The sequence below is a fragment of the Triticum dicoccoides genome, chromosome 7A, assembly GCF_002162155.2.
Source record: "Triticum dicoccoides isolate Atlit2015 ecotype Zavitan chromosome 7A, WEW_v2.0, whole genome shotgun sequence".
NCBI classification, from domain to species: domain Eukaryota; kingdom Viridiplantae; phylum Streptophyta; class Magnoliopsida; order Poales; family Poaceae; genus Triticum; species Triticum dicoccoides.
In genome coordinates, this window is record NC_041392.1 from 71203743 (window position 1) to 71215704 (window position 11962).

Sequence of the window (11962 nt, forward strand, 5' to 3'; positions counted from 1 at the left end):
GGCGCCGGTGGGGGTTCCTCCATAGCGGCTCGCTGGAGGCCGGCGCTGCGCTGCGCGTGCGTGCGGATTGGGGATGTCGGGCGGTGCGTGGAGTTGTGGGATGGGGAGGGTCGGGTGCGTGCGTGAGTTGTTTTTTTTCTAAACTAAGGGTAAATTTGGAATTTGTGGGAAATCTGACAAGGAAAACGGACACTATCTAACGGCAGACTAACGGCAATGGCAAAAAAGCAATAGAATTTGTTCGTGTCTGGTATATAAGCACTGGAGCTTTGTTGGATGGCAAATGAGCCATTGCTGAAGTTGTCGATGGTATAGAAGCAATTTTCTCATTAAGGAACTCTTTGACCGTTTGACGTGGCTGTAGCTTTGACCGAACATACACTATACGGGCTTGAGATGAGGTGAAGCCGTGGAGAGGACAGAGTGGGAGAGAGGGGCCGTGCTAGACCTAGACAAGCAAGAAAGTGCGGCAAGGGGCATTGTCGGACGCGGAGTTCTGCACCCGAGCTCAAATGAGACCGGGTGAACAGTAAAATCAAAACTAAATTAAAAAAAATTCAAAAAAATCCAAATTTTTTTTTGGGAAAAACATTGACAAAATTTTTAAGTGCTTGCAAAAATTCATCATGAAATCACATTTCTAGAAGGCGTGGAAAAAAAAAACAAAATCAGTACTCTGAAAAAGCTACTTTCAACAGCATTTTGGAGCACTGAATTTGTTTTTTTTTGCCACACCTTACAGGAATGTGATTTCATGATGAATTTTTGCAAGCACTTAGAACTTTTGTCAATGTTTCTTCCAAAAAAATTGGAATTTTTTAAATTTGTTTTGATTTTTTTTTGATTTTACTGTTCACCGAGCTCAAATGAGCTCGGGAGCAGAAAGGCACTTTCGGGCATTGTCTCGCTTTTGACCGTGTCCGTTGCTCATGCATGAGTCCAGAAGAGACAAAAAGGGCATGCGGCAGATGCCCAAAACCTTTTAACCGGCTTCGAACGTGGCTGCAGTCACGTGCCCGTGACTGCCAAACCAGCAGACTACTACTGCGCACTACTAGAGTAGACGCAGGTCGAGTGGTCCACCTTCGGCTATAAGAGGAATTATTCATCGACCACCTAAAAGCTGGAAAATGCAAAGAGGGAAAGAAGAGGGTGCAGATCCCAACACAGACGAGCGTCTGTGATTGCAACCCCTCTAGAGTAGCTTCATAAGTTTGCATACACAACCATTTTCCTATATAAGACTCCTCTTCTATACTCTTGGGAGTATGTACTCCCATTCTTAATATACCTCATATACGCATTAATTATATATCTTTATTATTCTCAATATACCTCATTAAATATTCTAAGATACCCCAATACAAGTTTTGTTGAAAATATATCATCTGCGACGTATTTTTTGTAATATACCCTTTTCACGTACAAACATATCAGTATATACGTAAATATTTAAAAATATGTAGACTCACTTGATTTTTTTCATGAAACTCATTTTGGGTATCTAATAATTACTAATAAAGTATATTAAAAATAATAAAAAGGTATAAAAGATTCATCTATGTGGTATATGAGGAGCGGGAGTACGTACTCCCAAGAGTACACAACCATTTTCCTATATATATATATATATATATATATATATATATATATATTGTTTCTTCTTTACATGTTTATTTCAGGGTTTTCATTCTCATTTTGATTTCCTAAAAGTTTGAAAAGATATTTGCAAATTTGAAAAAAATCATGCTTATTAAACAATGTTCACTTATTTATAAAATGTACCCGTTTATAAAAAAAGTAAATTTGAAAACAAGTCTGTGTTATAAAAATATTGTATTCACTTTTTAAGTCAATGTTTCTTCAAAAAATACTTGAGTATCTGAAAAAAGTCAATCCTTTAAAAGCATGTTCAGAAATTCAACAAATTAAAAAAACTCTTGCGTTTCTAGAGAAAGTTCAACTCTTTTAGAAAATATTAGTGTTTCCCACAATGTTCATTATTTCAAAAAATGTTCGTAATATTAAAACTTCAAAATTTACAACAATATATGTTTTTTCTGTTTTCTTTGAAAACCAAATGAAAAAAAGGCCACTACCATAACCTGAGCCTTTACAGTAGCTAGCTCACTATAAGAACCATGTCAGTATACGCTAAATAGGCCGACCTAGTTAGAGGGAGCCTGTGCGAAACATAACTAATTTGAAACCGGATCCTCTAACATTGAGAAGGAATGTTAGAGAAGCTACATCACCCTAACTTTCCTTCTTTCTATTCATATGATTATGGCTAAAATGATTTAAATTAATTTACAAATGAATGATCTACCGTGTACATTTATAGTAATTACATGCAAACAAACTGATGGTGAAATAAAATTAGATTTAAATTATTTTTATCTACATTAAATACCAACACTAAACAACCTATTAACTATTTACTAACAGTCCCTAACTTTCCTTCTTCATTTTACACTAGGCTAACACTATAGCACCGTGACATTCCTTCTCAATGTTAGAGGATCCAATTCCAACTAATTTGACACATGGAGCGTCACATTGGGGCTCCCAAGTTTATTTTGGGCGCTTCTATCACTCAACACATGGGTCAGGCCAAACGACACGACAGCTCGCGCGCTCGCTCAAAGTTGAGGCACGGATGACATGGTAGCTTGCATTTTCTATTCGACGCTTAGACTAGAAATAGTGTGAGAGCTTGGCTTAATAGAAATGATAAACTATTTATATCATCAAGAAATTCTTTTTTTTTCTGAAGCCCATTCAAAAAGATATCTAAAGTTAATCATGCTCACCTTGAAAAATTTTAGTATGGGTGACAAACTGAGAAGTTGGCCCCAGGTGTGCATGAGTGGGGGCAAAGTGTGTAGGAAAGACTAATGTTGATCTGTGGGGCCAGTCTAGATCGCACCAGAAGTAACAGCCAGTAACCGGCGGTGCGTCCGGAGCGTTATAATTATTGTAGGCGGATTCAGTGGCGGAGCTTGGAAGAAAAAGTTGGATGGGCCAAAGAGCACAATATTCTTCAAATTCTAAAGCATATATACTATTTCAATAGATATAGTCGCCACACCTTCTGTTCGCATTGAATACAAGATGAGCAAATGCATATATATACATATATATTACCGAGACCAAAATAAGCCATAACATTTAACCACATATACTACTCCAAACCAAAATAAGCCATACCATTTGACCATCAGGCAAGGTTGTGTGGAGTTACATACTACAAATCAGCATTCCGTTCCTTCACGCATTTGAAATCTTCAATGATATCCTCATAGCTGTACTTCTCCAGAATTTCACCCTCTATGTTAACTAACAAGTTATTGGCAAGAATGTTATAGGTTCATTTGCATGAAGACCTTCATCTTGGCTCTCTAGGTGTGGCTGTTCAATTTCAAGCATTGGCAAAGGTTGATCTGCCATTGGTGAAGGATCTTCCTCAACTCCAATCATGTCATCATCTCTTTTTCTTTTAAAAACCAAATCGATTTTTCGCTGACTGGCGTTGCCCATGGCTGCCTAGACCTCAACTTGTAACCTGTAAACACAATGGAATGAATTATTTATGCTACAGCAAGGCCAATTGCTCAATTGTGGAAACAAAACTTGCCTACTAAATTAGAAACCATCTACTGTGGTCTGTGGACACTTGACACTAACCTAGTATGATCTTCAGTGAAATATTCAGCCAATTGGAAATTTTGGGGATGATTCAGTTTCAATGAACGATAACCTAGGTCAGTTCAGGGGAATAAAACCGGGATGATTTGAATCGATTTAGCTCGCAACTTGTAAGGATTCAGAGAAGGATTTTCCCACTTGGCAGTTCACTGCCTGGCACCATCGCCGCCTTCGCCGGCTAACTTGCTCGCAGCTTCGTGTGAGCGTCCGTGCGTGGGTCGGCTAAGGAGCGGTGGTGCCGGTGGGGCGTTGGATGAAGGGAACTAGGGGAGGGAGGGACTGATGTGCACCGCGCCCATGGGCGGCGCCGGCCGGCGGCGGGCACCGCGGCAGCCGGCGGCTGCGCTAAGAGACGACGGTCAGAGACGTGCGGTTGTGCGGGCATGCTAGTCTGCGAGGGAGAGGCAGAGAGGCTGAGATGCGTGTATCGGCTGTGGGCTACACCTGCGTACTGGTTGTGGGCTGGGCTGGTCGGCTGGGTATGAAGCATACATATATAAAAAACAATTGCTCCAGACCTGGGCAGGCCACAGCCCACTCGGCCTTGCGGAAGCTCTGCGAGTGGGCAGGTTGCAAGACTTTAAATATTATTTTTTTGCTGAGTTGGAAGAGGATGAAGAGGAAAGAGAAGATGCAGGCTACTAATTAATAATCAGCTGTAACACGTGCTCCTAGAGACTCGGTGACAGAGTGAGAGGGACCATCATCTATAAAATAGTACATATTTATCCAACTATTATAATCACCGGCTATAAACTTCGCTATAAAAAACATGACACCATCATATAGCCTGCAGGCTGCAGCTGGCTATACTAGCGTCCATGCTCTGATGTGTTATCGTAACATAACCAAGGCAAAACAATCTAATATTTATGATACTAGTTATATGATACTTTACACTATAAAACTAATAACATATAATCATAGACTAGTGACGTATGCATGACACTACTCAAAGTTACTCTTCTTTACGACTAGTCTTAGCAGCCAATCGATTACTTCAATCTTTGTACGCATTGCTCGCGAGCGTTCCGCCATTGGGCCAATCATTCTAGCCCTTCTGCTAGTCAATGAACTTCTTCAAATTTTCAAATTCATGAGCAGTATTGAAATTCATTGAAAAAAACTAATTCATATACTCTTAAAAAATCTGCGAACATTTTTAAATATATGCATTTTGTTATCTATAAAAAACCAGATGTCAGATTTTCCTAAACCAACAACTGCTGGTTTTTCTAGATGATCTTTTTAGCTTGCTAGTGCAACCAAGTGACCGAGCCATTTGCCCGTTATTTGGGCTATGGCCCATGCGAGCTATGCATGAGCGTCAGTTAGTTAACTAGCGCGTAAGACATGCTAAAAGTAGACACCAACACGTCAAACCACATTCCAGATATATTTTGCAATCGGGCAATGAAAGAAAATGGTGGTATTTGCTTTCGTGTGGCCCAAAAAAGAGACAAAGATCATCACCTCACATCCTCTTTTCCTAACGACACCCTTGGTTCAAATACTATCTTTCAGAACCAACCAAATAAAACTCCGGCTTTTGGAAGGTATCTTGATTTTCCAATATATAACCAATTACTCCATTCCACGTAAGAGCATGATTAAAGAAAACCTTCACTGAAAATCTTTTAGCATTATGAAGCCAGCTAATTCCATCTGGGGCATCGATCAATTGTATATCGGCACAATCACTCCTCAAACTGGATCATACCCTGTGCATTGTTATGGGTATTGCAATTTTTTTTTGAAATTTGATTGTATAGTGACATATGAGCTATACAATAAATAATTTAGTGACAATTTCTCTGCATGTATGAAATGTGGTTCATCAACAATTACTTATTGTATGATTTATTGTATAGTGACAAAATAATTATTGGATATAAGTATCATAATATAACGGAAATATATGGGCCATTTTCTCTGCATGATCGCATGTTAGGGTGGGTATTTTACCATGTCAACACGCAAGTTCCCCTTACCTAGGAAGGATAGCCTTGTTCACTGGAGGAGAACATTTTCTATGATCATACCCGTGGCGTCCATGAATAGACTCCGTAAGATCTCATGGAGTAGAAATGGAATAATAAGTCATGACACGATCGGATTCTCTATTTACTACACTTGTCTTTTTATTATAATATAAAAATGTATCCATTTTCTCTGCATCAATTGTGATCCGGAATACTATCGGAGTAAAAGAAGGGCTTATGAGAACATGGTAGGGTAGGGTTGACTATACTGCTAGTGGCTAATAATCTCAAACGCATGGAAATGGGGATACTCTCATCCATTCCTAAACACATAATACACCATGACCTCTAAAGTTGTGCAAATTTCTGTAGACGGCCGATATCTGACTCGCAACAAAAACTTAGTAGCTCCATATTCAACTCATTAATTATGTCCCACGCAAAATAAAGAACAGAAGCTCATTAATTAGGTTCTGAATTGTGACCAACATATACAAGTAACCAAAAACATGATTAAGTTTGGGAAACATGTCCGTTCATAATATACTTGATCTTCTCTTGCCTCCTTGTTAATATCGAGTAATTAGACTCACATACATACTACGTCTGCTGCTTCTATATATAACACCAAAAATATATATGGTTCTAAGCAGGTGTCTGCTTCAATATTGCTGCTACACACCAGGCGCAAATTGCACACGAAAGAGCTTCGTTCGTTCACGCATGCACTGAAAATACAGTTAACCACTTGACGCTGTCTCATGCAAAACAATAAACTTAAAGTTAGAAATGTAATTAACTGCGACTTGTTTGGCATCGATTGAGCACATGGATTACAGTACTTACTGCATGCAGTGGACGTATAGTAGATGTTATTCATCCTCATGCTCCTGCTGGCGCAACTCAAGGTCAATATTTGGTTCACGTACTCTAGTAGACAACAATAATCCGGCAGCAGCTTTTGAGTTGCTTCCGCTGGCTTGCTGCTCACTCGATCTCATGGCCGCCGAAAGCTAATTAACACACATTAATAGTTTGTCAAGTGCCAGCTTCCTTCTATGCTTGCAGTAAATAAAAAAACTGAAGCTAATATATATGGTCAATGTTATATTGGCTAGAGCTGCTACATATATAGTTTGCAACCAGTTCCAACACATATATTTTTTAAATTACAGGGTTGCATCGCATTTCTAATTTGTCCAATAGATTATTACTTTTTTCAGAAAGAATTATTTTTACTTGAATCTGCATTAGTCATGCTAATACGCTATCTGGGATGTGAAATATTGAATAAAACCCACCCGAGAATATATGTAGGGGTTCTATACTGATCTGTCAAATTTGTCTCCTTTTTCAAATCATATACTAATCATCTATATGTGAACTTCAAGTCAAATTTAAATTTCAATTCTTTCAATGACTTGCTAATGCATACGTTATAAAATGTGGTTCATCAACAATTACTTCAATTTCTAAGTATATCTGGGCTATCAGATGACAAGCTAGGATATATTAGCTACTAGCATTCATTTAGTACATGAGAATCCATGGCACTTCTTACCTCCTTCCGCAGCTCTATGTTCTGCTCATGAGCAATACTGAACTTCTTGTCAAGTTCGACATTTTCCTTCTGAACAAGAAATCCCTGCAAAAGCAAATTCCATCTCATGATACCTCAGCTGTTAATAACAGACACATATACGAGAATCAACGCTAACTGAGCTATTTCAACACCAACAACAGTACAAGCAAGAACATGAAGAAGATGTAGTGAACCTTTTGGTTGAGTTCATGGATCTCCGCAGCCATAACTTGCTCCAGAAAGCAATTATAAGTAAAATATGTATGAAAAAAAATAAAAAATAAAAAGAAGGTAACAAAAGGTGAAATGAAAGGGCACCTTCCTCTTTCTTATGGAATGCAAGCTCATCTCAACCTGGTTCACTAGAAACTGCAGATCTCGAATAGTGGTCCCCGATAGCTCCTCTCCCAACAATTGCCTAACATCAGAGGTCACATGGTTTAAGAGTGTACCTATCTAGCTTCTCCATTCATTACAAAAAAAGATGCTACTAAATACATGGTCTTTCACCGGCCTAGTCTTCAAGTGAGATCTTGGCACACATGGCAGTATGGCACACTCTTTTAATTCAATTAATTTGCACATGAAACCAGTCAAACTTCCGGATAGCTATACTATTGGCATCCTATATCCTATATACCTAAATAGTTGATCTCCACTAACTTCAATTCTCTTAACATGCAGCCCTCCGCATCACTAAATGTGCCACATCATCATCCACTAACACCATTTTGCAGCACATGCATGCCCCAATTTAATAGTTGCAACTCCAGTGGTCCAACATGCATGCATACTATTTGTTCACACACAATTACTTCTGAAAATAATAGTTTTGGATTTAGGTCATTTCGTTGATACAGAATTCGTCAAAAAATAATCTTGAAATTGTCGCAATAACGTGCGGCGAAATCACCTAGTTTTATTTGAACATTAATATTACCTATTATTGTGGTGTAAGTTCTGCACTTGCTGCCTCAAGGTTGTAACCTCCCTCTGCCATAACTGCCCAACAAATAGAAATGAAATAAGATACTAACTATAAGCACACCAAATTAATTAGGAGACCCATAACCGTGCTTCCTTGCATACTGTACTACTACATATAATGACACACTATTGACCCCTCCTCCACTGATGGGCTCCTTGTGACCCGTAAGCGAACATGTAAAAAATTCAACTGAATAGGTCACCACTGATGGGCCATGCCAAATATGTGGCCCGTCAATGATAAATTTATATTGGTGACAGACGAGACCAGTGATGGACCAAAAATAAGAGCCCATTTGTGGCATATAACTCATCGTCGATAGTTTACACCAAGGGCATGCCAATGGGAAGATTGACCCAATGGAAAAACCCAAATCATGCGTTGTTCTTGTAGCGCATATAAAACCACCAACCCTAACCCTTATTTGCGCCCCTACCCTCTCTCTTCTCATGCAATAGTTGAACTTCTCGCTTCTTGATCCCCTTGATTTCTCCCACATGCCCCACTTTCTCCCAAATCCCTCCCTTCTTCACCTTCTTCCCTGATCCACCCCTGCCCCACCCTCTAACTTGTGGGTCTCCTATCTTTGCTTTGCACAATGATTATGCTACCTTGCAATGCCCCTCCAATGTGCCCACCCGGTGTTGCCCCTCTTGAATGTCATTGTACTCACCCATGACACCAATGGTGGGCCTCCTCGCCACCATCCAAGGCAGGAGCTATGGTATCTTCTCACCATTGGTCGGGAGGATGTAATCGAGACCATGAGGAGATAGTAAGGTGATGTTAGGGGAGAGAGTGATACCAGGTCATGCCAACGATGAACTACTAGAAAGGCCTACTGGCATAGCCCGATATTTTTGGGTTCCGTCATGGTCTCCACCGGTCCCATTGGCATTTCTTTATTGACAGACGATCAAACCTATTAGTATTGGGTTTTAGTGTTGGTCTGTGTAGAGTCATTTTGCAGTAGTGGTACCGTTGCAACAATTGAGTGTAATGGATTACACACTTACATGGGGAAAGCCGATGACACGATCCTTTTTATGGATCTTGACTTGGCTAAAGCTACCAATATGTAGCTAATCATATGCATGTTTGAGTAGGTCTTTCAGTTTAAGATTAACTACCACAAGAGGGAGTTGTATTATTTTGGAAAAGCCAAGGAGCATGAACTTGAGTATATGCAACCTTTTGGTTACATGATGGGTTCTTCCCCTTTAAATACCTCTGTACTCTAATAAATTGCTGCAAGATTTGCGATGAGATTGGAAGGTCATCGAAGACCACTTTGAGGAGTGTCTTAGTATTGGTAAGTCCAAGAATCTTTCCTGATGAGGGTGCTTGGTCTTGATTAATTTTGTGATAGGAGTCTCCCCATCCTTATGCTATCTTTTTTGGAGATATCAGGAGGGTTCGGGAGAGGCTAGACTATTATCAGTCTTAATTCATTTGACAGTCGAAGGAATAGAAGAAAAAGTACCATTTTCATGGCTGGATATTTTATGTATCCCTAACAATGAGTGTAGCCTTGGAATTCATGATCTACAAGTAAAAAATGTGAGTAAAATGGTTGTTTAAGTTGCTAAGCAAGGATTAAGTGTGGTAGTTTCTCTTACATAGTACTAGCTATTTTGGGGTAAAAAACTCTCAGTGGTTAAAGTCAAATCAACATACTCCTACTTTTGAAAGGGACTCATGAAGGTTGATGATACTTCTGATAAATTTAAACCATTTAGTGAGGGAATGGTAAGTCAATTTAACTTTGAGAGGATAGGTACATCATGGATAGGCTTCTTTTGGCTATAACTGCGGGATATTTAGTATTGTTCGTTGTAAGAATTCCAGTGCTTCATTGATTATTGGAGCTGAGAACCCACATGTGGAATTTAGTAGAGAGTATTCATTGGCCAACATTTAGCAAACTCGAATGAGACTGTCCCTAAGATTGTGCATCCACGTCTAACCACAGACCATTACATGCTTCAATGAGATCTTCACACTTGTGGAGTTTTCCCTGTGCACTTGCTGTGTTCGGCTTTAACAGATAAAAGGTTCAATTTTACGTCTAAAAATTGTCGAGTCTTAAATTACCGTTAGAGATAAAGATTTTCCTTAGTTCTTGATCCAAAATTTATACTAACAAAGGACAATGTGGTTAAATAAATATGGCAGGGGGACACTTATTGTAGCTATTGTTATTAACAAGAAACCGTTCAACATTTTTTTATTGTTGTCTAGCATCTGTTGCATAGCAAGCTATCTATCTGGCATTTAATATCTCCTGCTTTGTAGTATTTTGCATATTTTCGGGCCTTTACTATGGAAGTTGAAAGCGCCATAGATGAAGAGAGGTCCAAGGCAACAATAGAAGAGAAAAGGTGTTGGGTGATTCCATTTCACTTCTTGATTCTTTCAAGTCGAAGAACTTCCTTCTTTAATCCCTACACATCTTAAATTCATTACTTTAACCACACTCTGATCCTTATGAGAGAGTGATCTTTTGGATTATTGGGAGAAGCTTTGATCAAAGATTATTCAAGGAGTTCTTATCAAGTGAATCTACTTTGCTTGTTACTCAAGGATAGTGAGCGCATCCTAGATGGTTAGGAGTCAGTTGAGAGCCTACCAAGTTCTATGTGTGAAGGACTCAAGAGTTCATACGAGCTCTGAGATTGCCCTCTTAGTGAAGATATGCCCTTAATTAGTGGATGCTTCTATGTGCAAGCCATGATGAAATAGGTTGATTGCACTGGGCCGACCACTTGGTGGGCAATGCAATCCAGATCCTTGTGATCCTAGAATTGTTGTTTGAAGACTCCATCAATGTGCATGTAGAATAGTGCCAATTATCCAAACCAAGGGGAAATATATTCTCGTGTCACGAGTATTTGGATTCCCTTTGCCATATATCTCTTACTTGCAAGTTATTATTTTTCACTGCTCAGTGCTCTTATTTACCTTCTTGCTAAGTACTTTAAGTTGCATAGTCTTCATTGTCTTGTTCTAAAAGTGCCAACCCCAAAACTTGGCGTATAGTTCTTTAATATGACTTCACCATTCGCCCTCTAGCCCTTAGAAATTGGTCCCAACAGGAGATGACAAATCTTAAGATTTCTCACATTGGCCGCGGACCAACAATGATGTTCTGATCTATCTGATGATACAAAAATGATTTCATGTTTGACAAAAAGAAGGCTTATTCTTGTATGTAGGTGATACTCTCATCTACAATATGTTGCAGTCATATGTGTTATTGCAGAAGGTGCAACATAGAGACTCGATGGAGCTTGTCCAAAGAAGCATGAGTGAATTACTGGGCAGTTTATGTCTAATATTTGGACGGTTGACTAGTGATTGGTTTATGATTGATTAGAGTGGTGTTTTTGGCATGCTGGTCTTTGTTGGTCCATGTTTTTTTCTCTCCTTTTGACAACAAGTACAAAGCTTGATATTTTCGTAATGACACAGTGTAATAAGGTTGACCATACACATCTAAGGATGGAGGTGGTTTAACAAAAGATAACATTATCCAAGAACACCGACATGGGGAAGATTGAGATATTGTTTTATACGTACAAATATGAAGCTATTGTTAAAATATATAAATACTATGGACTTACATGCAGTTTTTTTAGCTATCTTGCTTTGAAATATCTTAGATATAGTATATGAACATACTTAGAATGATAAAGTAATATA

The 11962-nt window shown here is 39.0% G+C and overlaps 1 protein-coding gene across 1 annotated transcript in view; it reads right to left on the minus strand.

Annotated features, from left to right (window-relative positions):
* Positions 1-6562: 6562 nt before the first annotated feature.
* The window catches only part of LOC119332640 (MADS-box transcription factor 25-like), an 8806-nt gene continuing 3406 nt past the window's right edge, over positions 6563-11962 (minus strand). The window contains exons 3-7 of the mRNA XM_037605805.1: positions 8213-8274; positions 7591-7690; positions 7467-7505; positions 7252-7335; positions 6563-6703 (exon numbers count right to left, since the gene is read on the minus strand). Of these exons, the coding sequence (XP_037461702.1) occupies positions 6563-6703; positions 7252-7335; positions 7467-7505; positions 7591-7690; positions 8213-8274 (426 nt within the window). The remainder of the gene's footprint in view (positions 6704-7251; positions 7336-7466; positions 7506-7590; positions 7691-8212; positions 8275-11962) is intronic.